The sequence below is a fragment of the Crocuta crocuta genome, unplaced genomic scaffold (assembly GCF_008692635.1).
Source record: "Crocuta crocuta isolate KB4526 unplaced genomic scaffold, BGI_CrCroc_1.0 scaffold216, whole genome shotgun sequence".
Classification (NCBI taxonomy): domain Eukaryota; kingdom Metazoa; phylum Chordata; class Mammalia; order Carnivora; family Hyaenidae; genus Crocuta; species Crocuta crocuta.
In genome coordinates, this window is record NW_027531504.1 from 1,108,639 (window position 1) to 1,132,184 (window position 23,546).

The 23,546-nt window shown below is 34.6% G+C and overlaps 1 protein-coding gene across 1 annotated transcript in view; it reads left to right on the top strand.

Annotated features, from left to right (window-relative positions):
* SLC5A8 (solute carrier family 5 member 8) overlaps window positions 1–23,546 on the top strand; it is a 47,294-nt gene that overhangs the window by 7,684 nt on the left and 16,064 nt on the right. The window contains exons 3-10 of the mRNA XM_077772246.1: window positions 362–413; window positions 5,244–5,311; window positions 6,352–6,506; window positions 9,155–9,295; window positions 12,288–12,417; window positions 15,528–15,616; window positions 16,709–16,821; window positions 19,278–19,345. Of these exons, the coding sequence (XP_077628372.1) occupies window positions 362–413; window positions 5,244–5,311; window positions 6,352–6,506; window positions 9,155–9,295; window positions 12,288–12,417; window positions 15,528–15,616; window positions 16,709–16,821; window positions 19,278–19,345 (816 nt within the window). The remainder of the gene's footprint in view (window positions 1–361; window positions 414–5,243; window positions 5,312–6,351; window positions 6,507–9,154; window positions 9,296–12,287; window positions 12,418–15,527; window positions 15,617–16,708; window positions 16,822–19,277; window positions 19,346–23,546) is intronic.

Sequence of the window (23,546 nt, forward strand, 5' to 3'; positions counted from 1 at the left end):
TAACAATAGTTTCAAGGCATATGAATGAGGGGCCATCTCTTTTTTTAAGTTTGTATTCTTCCTTTCCTTCTAATTGTTTACATTGAGGAAAATTGATTTCAAGGTTGAGTTGATGGACTATCTGCACCAAGCACCATGGAAAAAGTCCATGTTTTTAACAAATATGGCCATAAAAGATTTTTGTAACCTCTGAGCACACCACAAACAATAAAGGAGAATCAACTTCACTTAAATAACATTTTTAAGTTACAAATTTTATCAAGTATACTGAAAACTACTGTTTTAATTTATAATTGAGTTTATAAAAATAATATTTTATTTTATAATTCATACAGTATATTTGGTTTTCTTTTTCCCCTAGATCCTGTATACTGGAATTGTTATTTATGCCCCTGCCCTGGCTTTGAATCAAGGTACATTTTAGAGTTGACAACTATGTCACTCACATTTTGGGATTCATTTTTAAATAGACTTTATTCTCTCTTTGGGGAGATGGGGAGATGGAGGAATTCTTCCAGTAACCTGCATCAACTTGAGGGGAGCAACATGGGTTTAAGTGTTTACTCTAGCAGCTTCTTTGGGTTCCTGGATCAATAGCTCCAAAGGATGTATGATTAATAGATCCACAGACCTCACTGAGGAGTGAATCTTGGATGTACCACCGAGCCATGCCCCATTCCTTCAGAATGAACGCCCCCTATGGTCTAAGTCACAAATGGCTGCACTTTCTTCCTTAGTGGCTCTAACTGGGAGCCCATAGTCAGGAGGATTCTGTGTTACTCACCTCAGTTCCATTATAAAGTCTGTCAGAGAGAGAAGCTTTTCTTCTTCCCATTTCTAATGTGGTCCAAAATGCAAGATAGGGAGATTTGTGTGACTTGAACTATCAGATCTTTCCTAGTGACAAAATGAAAGATGGTACAGTACCCTTTTAAACAAATGTATGAAAATGATGCTGATCAACAAACTACTCTTTGGATTTGGGCAGATAAAAGCCATGAAGCTGGAATAGTTTGCTGAATCAAAGGTGCCTGTTAGTCATATCTGCAAAAGGCTTTGGGGAAACCTCATATCCTTTGAATTCTTATCAATCAGATATGAATTTATCTCTAAAGCTTTCTTGTGAAGTGAACAAGTAGACTTTGATGGGAAAAATGTGAATTAATTCCTGGAGTTAATATAAAATGGAAAAGCCCTGCTAAATCCACACTCTAATTTCTTGATTTCATGATAGACAGTAATTATTACCTAAATTTATAAAGTATAACAGTATCATTACAAAGAATAATTCCATGATATCACATGCTCTTGAATTTCGAATGACAGGCATGTTCTATGTCAACCTTACCAGCATCATGAATGGGTCAATTTCATGTATAAAGAGCTGAACTATAAACTTCATAAGTTACCTATTGACTTTAAGTATAACTAAAGATGTTGGCTTTAGGGTTTTAAAGTACATTTGTGGCAGTAAGAGAGTACTGCTTTCCATCTGTGAAGAAATTGAGGACTCAGGTCTTATCAGTTCATTGAGCCATTTACTAGGAATTAGGACCCACGAGACTGCATTTTGATCACTTGAATATCAATTGTATATTTTACTGAGTGTGCAACAGATGCTCCAGAGAAACTTGTTTAACTGAAATGGATCTTAACATTCTTTAGGTCTAACCATTTTCTTTTTACTTTTTTTTAAATTATAGAAAACTTCACACATATGTTAGAAAAAAAAAGAATAGCATATTGAACTCTAACATATTCTTAACTTCACTAAAAATGATCAACTCTTGGTTTAATTCACTCTGTTTCACTCACTAGATTATTTTGCTGTAAATCTGAGATATTTTATCATTTTATCTGAACTCAGTGTCTTTTAAAAATAAGGATATGATTTTTTTTTCCACTGAGGTAAAATTGGCATATAACATTATATTATACTATAATGATTCAATATTAGTATGTGTTGCAAAATGACCACCACAATGTCTAGCTAACATCTGTCTTCATACATAGTTGAAAAAGTTCTTTTTCTTGTGATGAGAGCATATTAATATTTATTCTCTTAGCAACTTTCAAATATGCACTACAGGATTATTAACTATAGTCACTATGCTGTACATTACATCTCCAGGACTTAGGTATTTTATAGCTGGAAATATGTTCCAGCAAGTGTTTTGCAAATACAATTATACCATTTTCATACCTAAAATATTAAAATCATTTTTTGATACCATCAATATGAAGTCAGTGTTCAGATTTCCTAGATTTTTTCTTTTTTATTGTGTTTCATCATATGCATCTCCAAAATCTGTTTATCCATTCTTTTATTGAGGGACATTGGGTTGTTTCCAGTTTTAGTCTACAATGAATTAAAGCAACTGAGATCTTTTTTTAAATTTTTTTAAAATTAAAAAAAATTTTTTTTAATTAAAAAAAATTTTTTTTTTGTTTTTATTTATTTTTGAGACAGAGAGAGACACAGCAAAAGTGGGGAGGGGCAGAGAGAGAGGGAGACACAGAGTCTGAAACAGGCTCCAGGCTCTGAGCTGTCAGCACAGAGCCCAACGCGGGGCTCAAACCCACAAATCGTGTGATCATGACCTGAGCCGAAGTCGGATGCTTAACCGACTGAGCCACCCAGGCGCCCCCTGATATCCTTCTTATACAGGTTTTGTTTTGTCTAGCTTTGTATTTGTTACAACCTTTTAAAGCCGAATGTGACTTGAGTACTACATTTTTCACTCACAAAACTTGCTGAGTTAATTTTTGAACAGCTTTACAACATACCTAAGTAAGCTTGTAATTTTGCTACCCTAAACAATGCTTTTCTTTGGAAAACAAACCCCATAGACAATGAATCCCATCAAGTTGGTTCAGTTTAACATACTCATTTTTAGAGGCCTGTTACAGGTAGTTGACAACTACAGGAGATAGAAGATTTAAAAAGTAGATCCTAGAAGGTGAAAAGTGTTTGAACCAATATTTTTCTTTTAAACATCAGGGGATAGCTCAGAACACTTCAGTGATAAAAAGTTTGGTCTTACTAAGGAATCTGCTAGTTAGCTAAACACTTCAGACCTTACAGCTAACACTAAGTTACTTAGGTCTTACAACAAATGCTACCTTGTCTTATTAAAAGAAGCCACCATGGAACTAGATAGAAAAGAAAAACTAGCTGGGTTTTAGTTCCTACGTATCACAGTATCACACTCAGAAAGGGAAAGAAATCTTATATTCCCCTTAAGTGGTTCCTGTCCTGCCATACAGACTTTAAAGTGTTAACAAAAGTGAAGAAAAACATCTTTGAAAGTATATTGTCAGGGGGGATGAAGACAAAGTATTGAATACATGTACAAGTAATTCTTGGGGCACCGCTTAGTCAAGTTCTTCCATGTGTGACATGTCATCATCCCCTACGAGGGGGCAGCATCTCTTTGGTTACAGCAGCATTGCCATCATCAGTGGTGGGGACATCTTCATTGATACCAAGACCAAGTTTGATCATGTTGTAGAACCTGTTAGCATGTGTCTGGGAATTCACTTTTGGCACACGTTGTTATTTCTATTGGGTGAACACCTGGAAGCAGTATAGTTAAACATACACCTATTTATGGCCCAGCTCAGGGCAAATTCACATAAAAATTTAAGAGAAACTGGCAAATAGTTTTTCTAAATGGATGTACCATTTTTCACGCCACTCCATAACGTATGCATGTCTCAGTTACTCCAGTTGTGCTCCTGCCCTGGCTTTGAATCAAGGTACATCTTAAAGCTACCACATTTGGGTCTAATTTATTGTATAGGAAAACAACTGACTTTTGTATATTAACCTTGTGTCATGCAAACTTGCTATAATCACTAGTTCCAGGAGTTTTTTTTTTTTTTTAAATATCAATGATCATGTCATCTGTGAACAAAGAGAATTTTATTTCTTCTTTCCCAGTCTATATACCATTTATTTCCTTTCTCGTACAGTGTTGAGAAGGAATGGTGAGAGAGGGCGTCCTTGTCTGGTACCTGTTGTTAGTGGGAAAGCTTTGAGTCTCTCACCGTTAAATAGGATGTTAGCTGTAGGACTGTTGTAGACAGCCTTTATCAAGTTGAGAAAGATCCCCTCTATTCTTAGTTCAGAGTTTTTATCATGAATGGGTGCTGGATTTTGTCAAATGCTTTTTCTGCATCTTTTGATATGATCATGTGATATTTCTTTTTCAGTCTGTTAATATGATAGATTCCATTAATTGATATGAAAATATTGAATGAGCCGTGAATACCTGGGATAAATCCCTCTTGGTCGTGGTTTTTAATTCTTTTTATGCTTTTTTTGGGATTCAATTTGCTAATCCTCAATTTGTTGAAGATTTTTGCATCTGTGTTCCTGGGAAATACTGGTTTGTAGTTTTTCTTGTAATGTCTTACCTGGTTTTGGAATTAGGGCAATCCTGGCCTCATAAAATGAGTTAGGAAGTATTCCCTCTGCCTCTTTTCTCTGCAAGAGGTTGTAGGCAATTGGTATAATTTTTTCCTTAAATTGTTAGAACTTACCAGTCAGCCCATCTCAGTCTAGAGTTTTCTGTTTTGGAAGGTTTTTAATTATTGATTCAATTTCTTTAATAGATATAGGCCTATTTAGATAATCTGTTTCTTCTTGTATGAGTTTTGGCCCATTATGTCTTTCAAGGAATGGGTCTATTTTATGTAGATTACCACATTTGTGGGCTGAGTTGTGATCCTTCCACTTAAAAAGATTATAATATGCCCCTCCACTTCTAGGTAAATGGTAGCAAATCATACGACTTCTCTTCTTCTTGGTTCCATCTTAGTAACATGCACAACTTGTCTTTCAAAGAGTGGTAGAATAGCGTATTTATTGAATCATGATGACCAATACTCTATGGCTCCGTTCAGTCTGATTAACGTCTTCACAATATCAAGTTATTTCCTAGCTTCATTACAATATAAATGCCTTCTCATGTATTTTATTTAGCCAGTGTTGGATCTAGGGATGATGTCTGAGGGTAGAAACCAGGTCCATTTAACTCATCAAGTAAAATTTCAAATTCCACTTGTTTGGGGACATTTTATGAGATTTGGACCTAGTTTTAGGCAAGTGTAGAGAGGTAGGGAGAAGATAGGTGCCCCATAAATGATATAGCTTCCTACTGATGATTTTTCTAGAAGTATTTTTATTATACATGTTTTTCAGTTATTCATGCATTTTCTTTTCTTTTTTTCTTTCACAGTCACAGGATTTGATCTGTGGGGTGCAGTAGTGGCAACAGGGGTGGTCTGCACGTTCTACTGCACACTGGTATGTCAAGAACATTATTTCTCCTTTCACTCTATCCACTTGCTTTGCAAAATGGAAAATTCCAGTAGTCGTGTTCTGCAAACTGTGTTTTTCATTTGTAATAACCTATTCTTATCTTCCACAAGTGTAACTTTTTGTAAGAAATATTGAGTCTGGGGAAAAATTTGATTCTTTATAATAGAACATTGATCATAACTGAAACTTCTTTCTTTTATCTGAACCATTGTAGTGGTCCTGAATTTTGTCTTCTAATTAATCCTTACTGTTGCTAAATTATAGTTGCTTTTATATTATTCCTCTGCTCAGAAACCTGAGGTAGTTTCCCATTGCCTATAGGTGGGAGTTACAGTCAAAATATATAACAACCATACTGTATGGACACTGGTATTATCATGGATGCTAGTCCTTAGCAATGGTGCAACTCTCTATCATGGATGCTAGTCCTCAGCAGTGTGCATTCCTGACATACTAGGTCTTAAGACTTTAGTTGCTGGGTCTTTTACAAGATGGGTATCTGCAGGAAGGGATGTTTCAGCCAAGGACATAGGAAGTGGAGGGAGACACTTGGCAAGTGTTTGGCAGTGGCTAGTACAAAATGATTTTAGTATTTCAACAACTGGTATGACCTTCTATGCGCATACTTGATTGGATATCAGTCCTGCCTATGGGATAAAGTCTATGAAAATGCCTCTTGCAATTTGACTCTGAATTTTCTTCCCAGCAATCTACTTATAACATTCCACTTTGCTTCAAAATGTATATCTGGCTACACTCAACATGCCATGTACTTTGACATTTTGATGTTTTTACCCATGCTGTTTTCTCTTCTGGGATGACCTTTCACTTTTGCCTGTTTCTATCTGAAGGCTTGGCTCAAATCTCACCTTCTCTTGAAGGTTCTCCCAAGCTTACAATCTGCCTTGAATGTACCTCTGGGCCCAGATCCATGTTTTCATTATATCCAGCATAGCATATAAGCATGTAGATTATTAATAATGTCTGATAAGAGTATTAATCCTAATACACTTTTCCCCTCAAAGGGTGGTCTTAAAGCAGTTGTCTGGACAGATGTTTTTCAAGTTGGGATCATGGTGGCTGGATTTGCATCTGTGATTATACAGGCTGTAGTGATTCAAGGTGGGATCAGCACTATTCTAAATGATGCCTATAATGGTGGAAGATTGAACTTCTGGAAGTAAGTTGCTATTTACCTCCTGATCAATAGAATTCTCCTTTTTTTTCCCCATAAAAATAATCTTTTTATTGAAGTAGTAAGTTTATATTAGACCTCTAACAAATAAGTCTCTAAGAATGTAGTACAAAAAAAATGAAGCTGACAAGTTAATGTGTGAGGGGTTTCCACCAAGTCTTTAAGGAGTTAAAACAGTCAGATGGTTAGTTATATGGTACTTAGAATGGTTCTTCCTCCTGATAAGAGGAAGATAGCAAAAGACTGATAGCAAAAGAGTATTTTTCTTCCAAATATTAAAATCTGGAATTGGTTAAAGGGTGGGTAGGGAAATTAGAGAAGAGATAGTTGAGAAATAAGAAAAGGAAACCTCTTAAGAGAAAAACATTAGAAGACCATGCTGCCATTTTGACAGTTTTTTGTTTCAAGCAGCCTAGAGAATTTTTCTATTGATATTGCCCTGAAAATATATAGTATATTATTATTATATTTGATAATTGTATATATGTATTGTTATATAAAATTATATATTATTTCTAGAAAATTTACTAGAAGAGTTATGACTAATATTTCAAGTGTCAATAGATTGTGTAATGTAACATCTTAAACAGTTATTCGGATTTCCTAGAGAAAGACCACTGGGGAAACTAGACATTTCATCCCAAATATATCACACAACTTAAAGGAATATTTAAAACACTTTCCACGGTGGTTTAGTAGTGTCATTCTTGTTATCATGTTCAACGTGGAAAGGGGTTCTTTTTGACATGGACCGGCATATTTCCTCTTTAAGCAGCCTACTTTGAGACAGGAAAGCTGAAATCACTGGCAAGAAGAAAGAAAAAAACATTTCTTACTTGGTGTCTCTCTTCTAGTGTTTGAAAATGGCCCTAATGTTTGAGAAGAGCTTTTTCAGAAATCGGACAGGGACGACATGTTAATTTGTAGAGATGAGTTGAATTATGACAAATCACTGTCAACTATTTTCTATTATTATTATTATTATCATTATTATATTATTACTAGTTTTAGNTGGGGCAGAGCAGGGCTTTGTATTGACAACCATTGAGACTATTTTATGGGGCAATGGTTGTTTCCCTAAAACTTATTTGGGTTGCTGTTACTAGAGGACCGGAGAATGGATACCAACAAGCAGAAACAACCAATGACCACTCAGAAGATCTTGATTACTCCCAACTCTTTTCCTAGTAGGCTTAGATTGAGGGGAGAGGGTATGGAACCAATCATTTTTTCTGCAAGATAATTATCACTTTGTATAAAGGCAACCCATATTGCTGCATTGGGGTAATACCTATACACTGATAAGAGATTCTTAAAAGTAAAATATTTGACATTTTCATGATGTTTACTTTGGAGGCTACCAATCATTAAATAATAATGAAAATCCTTATTGTGTATCCCTTGTTATTCTGACATGTTTAAGAATATGGTGGGCAAAATATCTGCTCTGGTGATGATAAAGAAGAGAAAGATTTTGTGTTGGTATTTTCTGTGTGATCTATATTTGTCATATATATATACATATATATATATGCATATGGCTCTAAAACCACTAAATTGGGTGTTCTAAATCTTGTCTTACTTCCCTCAAGTAGCTTGCTGAATCCTTTTGGTTCTTGACTTCATTAGCTAATATAGTAGCTGCTTTCTCTATGGGATAAAGGGTCAACACTCTTGAAACTCTTAAACTTTGATATGAAACTTAGAGAATAGAATAGAGGCTCTTATAATTCCATAAGAATGCCAGGATATGTATAAAATTAGAATACTTTCTTCAACTAGTCTTAAATATAAGATTTGAGATAGATTTGCAGAATTTCATAATTTTTTAGCAAGTTTCTTTGAAAGCCAATTTTGCAGAAATTTGTCATGCTCATACTGTGTATCATAGATTAATAGAATCATTCCTTCCAAGATAGTACATTAAGAAAAGTTAAAAGACATATCAAATATGGAAATTGATCTTTCTTTGTAACAATACTTTGGGCTTTGGTATATGTCATAAAGTGACTTTTCACTATTAGCATTTAGTATGTGCACACAGCATTTTAAGAAAGCATGATTGTACTGACATAGTAAGTTTAGAACGTGAAAGCCTTTAAACTGCATTATTTGACTGAGTTCTTGATCTTGAATATAAATTAGAAGTCTGACTGTACAAGTGCTAGAAGAGGAATTATATATGCATCATATAACAAAAAATTTTTGTTAATTTTGTGTTCACTTCAGTACCATATCTATTGCTGTGGTGCACTTAGGAACTTCCCTCTCTTTATTGCTCTCTCTTTTTAGTTTCATACTCTTCTCTAATTACAGTATGGCAGACTTGTTTAAATAACAATTTCCTAAAGCTACAGAATGATTTTTATAAAATCTTGGAATAGTTAGAACATTCTTTTTTCCTCATTTCCACCCAGAGTTTCCAATTCTCTGAAATTATCCACTTTTATTTCACTGAACTTAAGCTAGAACTATTTCTACCTTTTTATTACTTAATAAATTTGTTCATATTTATATATGTATTTACATATTTACATAGATATACATTGATTGCTTCCAAAAACTATTCTAGAATAATTTTCTATAGTTTTTTGCTTGTAGCTCAGATTTATTTTCTGTTTCTTTTTACTTAGTTTTGATCCTAACCCTTTGCAAAGACATACTTTCTGGACAATTATTATAGGAGGGACCTTCACATGGACCAGCATCTATGGGGTCAACCAATCCCAAGTGCAGAGATATATTTCCTGTAAAAGCAGATTCCAGGCAAAAATGTAAGCCAAACTATGGTATAGAAATCATTAATAACTGTCAGTTGTCTTTATTGAAATTCTTTCATTAGGCAATTTTGCTCAGGTTTAAGTCTTATGTATCATGAAATTCCAAGAGATAAATTATACTTAGTTATAATTATAAAAGGATCAAGTAAAACAAAGTAGTACAGTATATTTTAAATCAGATATTTGAAGTAGTTATATGAATTATTTAGTAAAACAAATCTTATCAAATAAGGCTTTTATTGTGGAATTATGGAGGATAAAGAGGAATTATTGAGGATAAAGGTTATAAATACAAGGCTCTTTTCATGAAGGAACTTAATATCTAGTTAGGAAGATATATGCAAATATGCAAAAAGTGAAATAACACTAGAAAAGAATAACAGTTCTAGAAGGATAAAATGATAGAAGAAATGGTCAAGGACATTATATTGCCAGATGTGTTGGTGTGTTTTATTTTCGGACACAGTGATAGATTTATAGTTCTGCTCTAATACTTGCTAATTACATGATCATGGGCAAGTTACCTAGTCTCCCTGAATCTCAGTTTCTGAACTTAAAAAAAGAGCATAAGAAATAGTATATATTTCATGAGAGGTATTGTAAAATGCTGTGTTTGGGACACACATGGTATGGGTCCAGTAAATGTGAATTCTATTTTCAATTCATAGGATGTGAAGGCAGAGGATGGGTGAGAGATTTCTCTCAAGCAGGCAGATCCTGAATAATGACCATATGTGGGCAGTGGAGAATAGTGGGAGAGCATTCCACATAGACATTGATTTGAACATAGCCCAGAGGTCGGATGGACAACATGGTCAGGGAACCCTCAAGCCGATTGTGGCTTGAGCAAAGAGTACAAATGGTGGCTGGTTTTCTCAGGGACCCTCAGATCAGTGTGGTGACCACCATTCCCCATGCTGATAAACAAGGCTGACTGGGCCCACATGCATTTAGGAACTTAAAAAATCCCAAATACCTTAAGAGTAACAGCATGATTAAAGTAGGACAAGGAATGGCAATTCTATTTCTATTCAAAGGAGAACATGAAAATATTGTGGTGTCACCTGTCAGAACTCAATATATTGAAGGTAACTTGGTTTAGATATTTTCTGTCTTTGGAAAATTCTGTAATAAAATGCCTACATGAAAATCAGCATAGTAATTGGATATAGAATCCCTCAAAAGTGAGCTGAAGGGTTCTGGTATTTATAGGAACTTTGAAAGAATGTAATTTATACATCCAGTAAGCCACTGGACGTTAAATCTATTCTAGAGCTGACACCTCTCCCAAATTAATTGTTCACATTCTCTTCTGTTTCTTTGGGAACATGAAACCCAAAAAGCCCAATTTTATAACTAAAGGACCAGAATGAGAGCTCTAGAGATTTCTTAATAAAAAATAATTTCTTTTGGAATAACCCAGTGGGTCTCCTTAACAAAGAAGATTGCTGAGCTCAGAGCAACTATTTTCTCCTACTTTTTAACATGGGCTCCCTAGGAAGAATGAATCCCAGCCAGAAAGTTAAGACCTATTGACATTGATTGACTAGGGATAGTATTAGATGTTGTTGATAAGAAATCTATTTCAATGGCATTAAAGTCAAAGAAGACTATATAGCAAAGTATTAAACCCATATATGAGCAAGGATATTAGAGCAGATAAGTGTCTGTGTAGATTTTCTGATGATTTAGAGATGAGATATAGTTATTACATTATTTTTAGATACCAAAACATAGAGTAAATTTAGTCAATCAAGGGAAAAAGCTAACAATCTGTTGTTTGGCACCTGTTGAAGGTAGGTTCTCTTGAAACAGTCTCTTAGATGGAAGTTGGCATGTGACAGCCTGTTAGAAAATCACCACCTGTAGAAGAAAATGAAGAGAAGGAAGCAGGTTTGACTAGAGAGAGAAGTTGGATTGTAATGCGTTCTCAGCCAAGGCCTTAGGGGAAGCTCTAAAGTTGTGCTGACTTATCAGATTTGTCCCAAATTAGGGTGAGGATATTGGCCCTTTAAACCTCTGAATCCACTAGTCATTGGACACGGGTGCCCCTGGAAAGGAGGCATGACATTGAGGGCAGTACCTCTCTTCAGCCTAGAGCAGCTTGTTTCAGTATCCACTACAACACCCCTGGGAAAACAATGTAGTCATCCTAGTGAGTGAGAGAAATGTTAACTATTCAATTGATTACTAAGACATAGAACTCAATGATATTAATATTCATAACATTGATAACTACCATTTAACAAATGTTATTACATGCCAAACTATGTGATATGTACTATTTCATTTAGTCTTATAGCTCTGTGAGGTAGGCATTGTTATCTGTAGGTATTAATGAAGAAACTGAAGTTCAAAGAGGCTAAATTACTTGCCTATGGTCACATATAATAGGTAGAATCACCATTTATGTTCAGGTCTGACTCCAGTGCTGTTTGACAACCTTTATACTCTCCCTTAACACACACCATGTATTATAATGGTGAACATTGGGAAGATACCTGCTCAAGGAATGCAGGTTTGCCTTTCCCACTTATTAGATGATGTTACAAACCACATTTAAGCAAGTCTGATGAGTTGCTATGTAGATGCTAACAATCTTTAGCAGTTTAGAATTGTGTTATTTTTAAAAAGAAAATGAGTAATAGTTACTACTATTTTGACTATTAAAAATCTTTATTTCATGATAAGAAGTCCTGAAGTAATATAACTAGATATCATTATAAAGCTGTTAATACCCATGGAACTCTGACCAAGGGATACATTTATTTAATAGAGAAACCCCCATCTATTCCAAGTATCTCCAAATATATTGTTGATTGACAGTATAAGGAGAAGGTTAGGCTAGAATAAAATAGATAGCAGTTTTGATAACCAAAAGGTAATGTATATTTAATGAGTAATCATGAAGGTCTTTTCTGTTTATATTACAAGTTTCTTAATCTTTAGGATGGAAATTACAATTGTCATTTGCTAACTTCTTTAGGTCTCTCTACATCAATCTTCTGGGACTCTGGGCAATCCTTGCCTGCTCAGTGCTTTGTGGGCTAGCCCTATATTCCAGGTACCGTGACTGTGATCCTTGGACAGCCAAGAAAGTTTCTGCACCAGACCAGGTTCAGTACCATGTCTTTCTTACATGTGCATTAAGGATACCCAGGAAACTTATTAGTGGGAGGAAAGAGTGTTCATGTTTTTGTACAGAAACAGCAAATGAATACAATGTAATCATTGGCAAAAATTTATTTTAGCAGATATAACAAGAATGAAGAATGCTGTATCCAAGATTAAAATATTGAAGTACCTGGAAAAATTTCAAGCCAAGTGTTCAATAGAAATGGGGAGTAGAAATGTAAACACAGTTCAAGAAAAAAAAAAAAACCCATACACAGACCATGGTAGTGTAGAACATTTTACAGTTATTCTCTTATCACTTATTTATCAATGGTTTATCTTCCAGTGTTTAAATGATAGAGAAATATATCTAATGTGTGAACATTTATTGACTAACTATGCAATGAGATTCTGTGTTTACAGCTTTGTATGCTTTATCTCTTTTAATTCTCACAACCCTATAATTCTAATTTTAGAGATGAGGAAATGAGTGACTCTCAGAGAGATTATATAATTGCTCAAGGCCACAGAGCTAATAAATAAGAATAGCTGCAAGCACTCATCATACTATCATAAGTGCTTTATATAAACTTCAACTTTGAATCCTTATATACGCCACACACTGACGTAGGTACTATGATTATTTCTCTTTCAAAGATGAGGAAACTGAGACACGGACAAGTTATGTAACCAGCTAGTAAACCTGGGGCCAGAATTCAACAAATTCAGACAGACTGCCACCAGAATGTTTGTGCCATATGCCACCTCTCAGAAAGTGTAGTTATAATTCAGATCCAGGACTGCTAGACTCTGAAGCTTGAGTTCTTGTTCTCAGAGTTCTTGATAACTCTTTTTTTTTTTTTAAATGTTTATTTATTTTTGAGAGAGAGTGCATGAGCAGGGGAGGGGCAGAGAGAGAGGGGGACAGAGGATCCAGAGTGGGCTCTGCTCTGACAGCAGAGAGCCCTATGTGGGGCTCGAACTCATGAACCATGAGATAATGACCTGAGCCAAATCTTCGGGAGCTTAACCAACTGAGCCACCCAGGCACCCTCTCCCCAATTTTTTTTTCTAAGACTTGTTTGTAAATCAAGTGCCCAGGGGACTCATGAGAAAGAAGACAGACTGCATTTTAGGTTGGTGTAAATGCATCACATACTCCTAGAAAAACGCAACTTTGTGGAATTAGAAAATGAGAGCTTCCATGAGCTGTGCATCTCAACCCTACCTTCACGTGTATCCTCCTGTTAATAAATAGATCTTTCCTATTTGCTCAGAAAATCTAAGAAGCATGTTTACTCTGAAGATGAAGGCACTCTTCCCTTACATTCTCTCTAGTGAAGAATATTTTGTTCTTTTTGTCAATCTTTATTGTTTGTAGTTTATATAATGAAGACAATAGGGATGATAAAATGTTTCTAATTTATCTTATCCTATCCCCTGAACAATCACAACAAAAAATATCTACAATCTCCTAACCTTGAGATTCCTTGTCATACAATGATGGGGGGGAAGGAGAGCGCCCCCCTCCCCCTTGCATGCATGCGCCTGTCATTTAAAGACCCTGTGCTATTTTCTTTTTAAACAAAGAGGCTTCCTCCTAATTGGATGATTCCAGTGTTGTGTTGATTGTTAAGGAGTTAATCCAATTACCAGTTCCCTGGGGATACAATGCCCATAGGCACAGTCAGTAGAAAGTCAGATCGAAATCTTAACCTGAGGAAAGCAAAGATATATTTCTGTGACACTCTGCTGGACCTCACCCTGAGGAAGCAAGATTAGTGCTTAGACACAGTTTTACTACTTTTCTATCTGTCAGTCTTGCTAGTTCTACCTATACCTGAGGGGGTCATTCAGAATATAAAATATCACACCAAAAACTTTTGAGAAAGTTGATGATAGGGTAGAGGATTTCAGATCTTATAGCAGTAACAATGGAAACTTAATGTTTGCTTATGTATAGAATACTCCTTGAAGTTACACTTTTAACATATCTTGGGAAAATTGGGTCTTGATTTCATAGAGAGATAACTGCTATTCTCGCTTTCTGAGAATAAAAAATTAGTAAGCTTTGGATAAAGGGGAGAAATTCTTAAAACAACTCAACACAGACCCTTGTAACAGTGGGGGCTGTTCTTCCACATCCCATAACAAATTATTGTTAAATGAAATCAAAGAGGCTGATAAGATAGGACATGCCATCCACTCTATACTATCAGAGAAGGAATCAAGAATGTTTCAATGCAAATAAAGGGAACTTTTCCTAGAAAATTATTCTCTTCGGATCCTTTTGATTTAAAAATTAGTTTTGCCAAAAGACTGGCATGTAACATAGTACTGAAGTAATACACTTTCTCATCCTAATTTAATATTTTTTTAAAGTAACTTATCAAAAAGTAAGCTGCTACCAGTAACTTTTCAAAAAGAAGCAAGTTTCAGAAATTTTCTGAGGGTACTCTCCCCTTATGACTATATCTCATACTATATGCAGCTATAATTACCCTTTCAGTCCTGGGTAGTGAATGAAGTTCACAAAGATATCTTTGAGTCATCAAGTCAAGTTAAATTAATTTAATTATGCTATTTGCTTAAGCATAAGGGTATGTAAATATTTCCTTTAAATTGTTTTATTATTCTAAAGATGAGAACAGATACCTTTTATCAAGCATTTGCTGTAGTCCATGTACTATACCAAGAGCTATAAATAGCTTGTCTAATATAACTTTTACAGCAAGTCTATGAGATTAGTATTGCTGTAGTACATGTGTTCCATGTACTATACCAAGAGTTATAAATAGATTGTCTAATATAACTTTTACAGCAAGTCTATGAGATTAGTATTATTACCCCTATTTTACAGTCTTTTTTAAGTCTATTTTGAGTCAGAGAAATGAACAAAAACCACTTCTGTCTGAATCTAGAACCTGTATCCTTAACTACTGTGCTATTCTTTTAAATGTTAGCAATTAAAGAGTATAATTTTTCATATTTGGAAATTTCAATTATGTGGAATAAGTTCCTTTGGTTCTTGAAGAACACAAGATAGATGATGCATTAATTAATTTTACTTGATAGCAAATAACATTCAGGAGTAAATTTTGGAATTTTTCAGCTCATGCCATATTTGGTACTGGACATTCTACAAGATTATCCGGGACTTCCTGGACTTTTTGTGGCCTGTGCCTACAGTGGAACATTAAGGTATGAACTATGACTCTAACAATACGTGGTTTCCCTATTGGGATCTTTCTTTTGTTATTGGCTATTTTGGGGAATAAAGCTGAAATCTGGAAGTGAGCACAAATGGCGCAATGTGAGTAATCTTCATGAATCCTGTGGTCTCAGTCTCAGTTTTATCTCTGTGGACTAGCAGTCTATTATCCTGAGTCTCCACTTTTAACTTGGTCCCTGCTGTCAAATACATTATCACCTATCCTGGAGGGTCACTATAATAATGATCAGTTGATGGTAGTTTTCACTGATTATCAAAAATGGGTACTTATAGTCTCAGTTTAAAATGTATGGCTAGGTAAAGCATGGTCAAATGGAAAATTAGAATTAAAATCTCCTGTTATGTGCTGAATAATATTCACTGTCCAAAGAACCTTATTCTGTGTTTGAAGTTATTCATTGCATTTTCTTCCAGTGTTTGTGCCAGGGATTTTTTTTTTTTTTTGAGAGAGAGAGAGAGAGCGAGCAAGCATGAGCAGGGGAGAGGGGCAGAGGGGGAAAGAGAGAATCCTATGTAGGCTCCTTGTTCAGCACAGAGCCCAGCACACAGGCCTTGATCCCATGATCCTGGGATCATTACCTGAGCCAAAATCAGGAGTCAGATGCTCAACCAACTAAGCTACCCAGCGCCCCTGTGCCAGGAAATTCTTGATTAACATGTATAGCATATGTTAGTGAGGATCCAGGAAATTAATATTATTTATATTTATGACATATGTTAGTGAGGTTTTATGACAGTCCCTTCTCTGCACAAAGAAAAATAAGTTTTAAAGTCACTATAGTACTGTGCAGTCTGTAGATTCTTTCCATAGACACTGAAGATTTATTGCAAAATGGAAGCAACATGAAATTGTCCTTTCTCACTGTTAAGTCTATAGATGTCGACTGAATCATTCTTAGATGATAACAGTTTCCAGAAAGAAGATGCTGTGATCATGAAAAATATAGTAGAAATCTGGTTACATTTCAGAAATGACAGTTTGTCTCCCCCCTTTTTACTCCTGCTTAAAGTATTATTAAAATTGAAATATTATAAATCAAAAGTTTGATTTTCTCTTACAGCACAGTGTCCTCCAGTATTAATGCCTTAGCAGCAGTAACTGTGGAAGATCTAGTTAAACCTCACTTCAGATCACTCTCAGAAAGGTCTCTCTCTTGGATTTCCCAAGGAATGAGTAAGTTTCCATGTTCACAATTCCATTTTAGCCCTGGGAGATAATTTTTAGAGATACCAGAATTTCTTTTTCATGGAAGACACAGAATAAGAACCTCTGACTGTAAATGTGTCTATACATATGCATGCCTATGACTAAACACAGTCATGCCATATTTGCAATCAAGATTTGAGAGACATTTCAAGCAATTAATTGTCAGGGGACCACAATGAACAATTTCCAGGGTTCTTATTTGGCTGTCCTTCTTTTTAAACTTCTTAGCTACAGAAAAAAAAATCCAACCCTTTTGCTTTTCAAAACTTTAGCCCACAGTTTTAAGAAATACCCTTAGTTTGGAGGCAAGGGCCATGCATTTTATTACTTAAGAGCACACTCTCAGTTTAAAGTACATAGTCTGTGTGCATGAATTGAAGATAAACAAAGTGTTATTATTTTTGAACCATCTTGATTGTCTATTCTGTCTGTACATGTAGACTGCCCTGAAAATAGTCAATAAAATTGCACAAGGAATGTTCATCTTCTATTTATAGATGTAGGACCTTATGAAGGGTTAAATATCAGTTGAATGGAAAGATTTAAAGACCCCAGGTCCCAGATGTCCCAAATGTAACAATCTGACTCAAAGAAAGCTGGCTGGTGTGCTTCATTCTTTGTTTTTGACATTTGTCTATACATGTTCTGGAAGGAATGACTAAAAAACTTGTTTTTTCAAAAGAATCTTTAACTTCAACCCAATAACACTAATAGACTGTCAAAGAAATAGTAAATAATATTCTATTTGGAACCATAATTCTATATGTAATTGTCTTGACTGTAGCCTGGAATAAGTACTTAATTTATATTCTTCAGTGTCCCTTACATTTAAATAACATTGCATCATTTTATTATGTAACAATTTTAATCCTAGAGCGTAATTTCAGAATGATACAATGCTTCCCAAAGAATATTTAGATTGGTTTGTTATAGGATTATCGAAACTGTGTGGTTTTCAATAGAAGTTTTGAAGCCAGACAGACACAATCTTTCTCACCAGTTTATTAGCTTTAAGCAGATCCAATAACCTAATAGAGCTTAAATTTCTTTATATGGAAAGTGAAGTAAAAAGTACTCACCTTGCAGGTACAAAACAAGAGGCACTAGCTTGTGTTCAAGGAAGGTTGTTGATAATGATTAATAGCAAATCAACTCTGCTAGTGTAGATGTTTTTGTTTACTTTGAAGGGTTATGTAAAATCATTATCTTGAGGTATGTACAATAAAGGTAGCATAGAGAGGAACATGGCAAATGATTTGAATGTGTTTCCATTAACTTTGAATACCAAAACCCACAATGCTGACCATCCATGAGCAATCAGATATAGAAGAATCAAGCTAAATATGTTGGAAATACCATTTACATTAGAATTTAGAGGCATAAAAATCATTGCATCTCAAGCTCTTTGCAAAAACTTAATGTAAGATTTCCATTCAGGTACAATAAGGTCATTCACCTAATATAATTAACAAAGTCAGATAGATATAAGTAATTCTAGTGTAAGTCAGATATAAGGAATGCACTAATTTTATGATGAACAAAGCTATCATTCATTTTTTTTTTGTTTTGAATTTTATGTGTGGGAAATTACATTGACTGACTTCAGGTGATTTGTACTGAATGAAGGTCTTCAAAAATAAAAATCTGTGTGTCTGTGTGTGTGTGTGTGTGTGTGTAAATTTTCCTATAATTTAAAAAGCAAAACATGTACTTGGACAAAATCTGAAAAATACTGAAAGCCAAAAGAGAAAAAAAATCCCATAATCTATAATATAGCCAACAGTGGTAGCTCAAGAATTTCTATAAAGTTTGGGGAAACAATTTGGTAAAATGCATAATATCATACTTGTCTTTGATGCTTTCTTTCATGGCTAGTTTAACAAGAAAGGGTTGGGTATGTTGATTGAGATTACAAGAGGGATAAAGGTCCTAAACCACCTCTTGGTGTGGACTAACACTTCTCATGAGAAATGGACACTTCAAATCAGAACACTCTAATTTCTGATGCTTATTAATCCCCTCCACCATCATGCTGTACAGAGCAGAGCTGGATTGTGTCCTGTTTCTGGCAAACTGAAAACAGAGACCTGAGCCTTCCTTTATAAACAAATATTTACAGAGGATTAGATTAATAACACAATAGTTCTTAGCTTTAAAGTCTCTGTAGTTAATGCTAGGGATTTTTCACTTATGTAATCTAATGTAATTAATCCTGAGACACAATATCAGAGTTTTCTTTCCTCTTTGTGCACTGCTGATCTTGTAGGAAAACACCCCTTCCATTTTTTGTGTCTGGCTTTGATGTATGTGGCCACTTTTCACCACAATCATATTAATTACTTTGAATCAAAGGTATGGTTGCTTATTCTATTGAGAATTCTAATCCTCTGGGTCTGAATTTTACACTGGCTTTTATCATCTAGGTGTGTTGTTTGGAGCTCTGTGTATTGGAATGGCTGCAGTGGCATCACTGATGGGAGCTTTGCTACAGGTAAGAGCTGATTCTGGAAAGATAGAGTCCTAATCACTGGATTCTTCTTGTTTTTTAAATGTTGCTATGACCATCCTTCCAGACTTTTTTATTCATATGTATGAACCCATATCAAGGAGCAGAGATGACTAAATTCTTTAAATTATTTAAAATTAAACTTTCTATTTTGATATAATTTTAGATTTACATGCAATTTTAAGAAATAATACAGAAATATTTTATATACCCTTTACCTAGTTTTCCTCAATGGTATGAGATTTAGAATGATGTTCTTTTTTCCACCCTTCCCCATGGATGTCTAATTGTAAAGACTATCTTTTTTCCATTGTCTTGCACCTATATAAGACATCAGTTAGGCATATTTGTGTGGATATGTTTCTGGTTTATTTATTCTGTTCTATTGATCTGTGTGTCTGTCCCTCTGTCAATACTACACAGTCTTGATTTGTATAGCTTTATAATAAGTCTAGGATCAGGTAAACTAATTCTCTCCACTTTATTCTTACTTTAAAAAATTGTTTTAGCTATTCTAGGTCCTTCGCCTTTCCATATAAAGTTTAGAATGATCTCTATATCTAAAATAATGTTGCTTAGATTGTGATAGGATTGCATTAAATCTGTATATCATTTTGGGGAGAACTGACATCTTTATTATGCTGAGTTCTTTGAATCCATGAATGTAGTATATTTCTTCATTTAATTAGATATCTGATTTTTCTCAACACCATTGTGTAATTTTCAGTGTACAAGTTATGTATATATGTAGTGAGATTTACACCATAGCATTTCATTTTTAGAATTTAAAAAAAAGTTTTTATTTTAATTCCAGTAAGTTAACATACAGTGGCATATTAGTTTCAGATATACAATATAGTGATCCAACAATTCCATACATTACCTGGTGTTCGTCATGACAAGTACACTCCTTAATCCCAATTATCTGCTTAATCCATCCTCCCACCCACCACCTTCCCTCTGGTAATCATCAGTTCCCTATAGGTAAGAGTCTATTTCTTGGTTCCTCTCTCTCTCTCTCTCTCTCTCTCCTTACCTTTGCTTGCTTGTTTGGTTTTAAATTCCACATATGGATGAAGTCATATGGTATTTATCTTCCTCTGACTGATTTATTTTGCATAACATTATACCCTCTAGCCAATATTGCAAATGCCAATATTTCATATTTTTTTTTTATGGCTGGCTAATATTCCACTATACACACACATGCAAATACACACACAATACATGAATGTCCTTTCACCAGTCAATGGACACTTGGGCTACTTCCATATCTTGGCTATTATAAACAATGGTGCTATAAACATAGGGGTACATGTATCTCCTTAGGTTAGTGTTTTTGTGTTCTTTGGATAAATACCCAGTAGTACAATTACTGGAGCATAGGGTAGTTCTATTTTTAATTTTTTGAGGAGCCTCCATACTGTTTTCTAGTATGCTTTCCCATCAACAGTAGAATGCACCAGTTTGCATTCCCACCAGTTGTGCACAATGGTTCCTTTTTCTCCACATCCTCACCCATACTTACTGTTTCTTATGTTGTTTTTAGCCATTCTGATAGGTGTGAAGTGATATTTTATTGTAGTTTTTATTTGTATTTCCCTGATGATAAGTGATGATATCTTTTCATGTGTCTGTTGGCCAGTGTCTTTGGAGAAGTGTCTGTCCATGTCTTGTGCCCATTTTTTATTGGGATATTTGTTTTTTGGGTTTTGACTTTTACAAGTTCTTTAAATATTTTGTATTCTAACCCTTATCAGATATATCATTTGCAAATATCTTTTCCCATTTAGTAGGTTACCGTTTATGGTATCAATACCAGTTTTGTGGATTGATTCCTTCATTCTGCAGCAGCTTTTTATTTTGATGTAGTCTCAATAGTTGATTTTTGCTTTTGTTTCCCTTGCCCAGGGGACCTATCTAGAAAAAAGTTACTATAGCCAATGTCATTAACATTATTGCCTGTGTTCTTGGGCTCACTTTGGCAGCACATATACCAAAATTACTGCCCGTGTTCTCTTCTAAGATTTTTCTTGTTTAAGGTCTTATATATAACTCTTTAATCCAATTTGAATATATTTTTTAAATGGTTATTTTATTTTTGAGAGACAGAGCATGAGTGGGGGAAGGGGGAAGGAGAGAGAGAGAGAGAGGGAGATACAGAATCTGAAGCAGTCTCCAGGCTCAGGGCTGTCAGCACAGAGCCTGATATGGGGCTCGAACTCTCGGACAGTGAGATCACAACCTCAGCCGAAGTCAGACACTTAGCTGACTGAGCCACCCAGGTGCCCCTGAATTTATTTTTCTATACTGTGTAAGAAAGTGGTCCAGCTTCATTCTTTTGCATGTAGCTGTCCAGTTTTCCCAGCACCATTTGTTGAAGAGACTGTCTTTTTCCCACTGGATATTTTTTCCTGCTTTGTTGAAGATTAATTGACCATATAATTGTGGATTTATTTCTGTGGTTTCTATTGTGTTTCATTTATTTTTGTCTATTTTTGTGACCATAGCATACATACTGTTTTGATTACTACAGCTTTGTAATATAACTTGAAGTCGGAATTGTGATTCCTCCAGCTTTTCTTTGCTTTTCCAAGAGTGCTTTGATTATTTGGGGTCTTTTGTGGTTCCATGTAAATTTTAGAACTGTTTGTTTTAGTTCTGTGAAAAATGCTATTAGTATTTTGATAGGGATTGCATTAAATGTGTAGATTGCTAGGGTAGTATAGACATTTTAACAATACTTGTTCTTCTAAACCATGAGCATGGAATGTCTTTCCATTTCTTTGTGTCATCTTCAGTTTCTTTTATCACTGTTTTATAGTTTTCAGAGAACAGGTCTTTCACTTCTTTAGTTAGGTTTATTCCTAGTATCTTATTATTTTTGGTGCAATTGTAAATGAGATTGTTTTCTTAATTTCTCTTTATGCTGCTTCTTCATTGCTGTATAGAAATGCAACAGATTTCTGTACCTTGATTTTGTATCCTATAACTTTACTGAATTTATTTATCAGTTCTAGGAGTTTTGGGGTGAGGTCTTTAAGGTTTCTGTATATAGTATTATGTTATCTGAAAATATTGAAAGTTTGACTTCTTCTTTATCAATTTGGATGCCTTTTATTTCTTTTTGTTATCTGGTTGCTGTGGCTGGGACTTCCAGTACTATGTTGAATAAAGTGATGAGAGTGGACATCCTTGCCTTGTTCCTGACCTGAAACAGTCAATTTTTCCCCAGTAGATATGATATTAGCTGTGGGTTTTCTTGTATATGGCCTTTATTTTGTCGATGTGTATTCTCTCTAAACCTACTTCAGTCGGAGTTTTTTTTTTTATCATGAATGGATGTTGTATTTTGTGAAATATTTTTCCTGCATCTATTGAAATAATCATGTGGTTATTATTTCTTTATTGATGTGACGTATCACATCGATTAATTTGCAAATATTGAACCACCCTTGCAACCCAGTAAGAAATCCCACTTGATTGTGGTGAATGATTTTTTAAAATGTGTTGTTGGATTCAGTTTGCTGGTATTTTGTTGAGGATTTTTGCATCTATGTTCATCAAAGATATTGATTGGCCTCTAGTTCTTTTTATTGTGGTGCCTTTATCTGGTTTTGGTATCAGGGTAATGCTGGCCTTATAGAATGAAATCAGAAGTTTTCCTTCCTTTTCTACTTTTTGGAATAGTTTGAGAAAAATAGGTTAATATTTGGTATAATTTACCTGTGAAGCCATCTTGTCCTGACCTTCTATTTGTTGGGTTTTTTTTTTTTTTTACTGATTCAATTTTTTGCTGATAATTGGTCTGTTAAAATTTTCTATTTCTTCCTGTTTTCAGTTTTCATAGATTATATGTTTCTAGGAATTTTTCCATTTCTTCTAGGTTGTCCTATTTGTTGGCATATAGTTTTTCATAATATTCTCTTATAATTGTTTTCCTGTGGTATTGGTTGTTATTTCCCCTCTTTCATTTGTAATATTATTTATTTGAATCCTTTCTCTTTTTTTCTTGATAATTCTGGCTAGAAGCTTATCAATTTTATTAATATTTTTAAAGAACCTGCTTCTGGTTTCGTCAATCTGTTCTACTTTTTTTTTTTTAGTTTTTATATAATTTATTTCTTCTCTAATCCTTATTATTTCCTTCCTTCCTTCTGTTAGTATTAGGTTTTGTTTGTTGTTT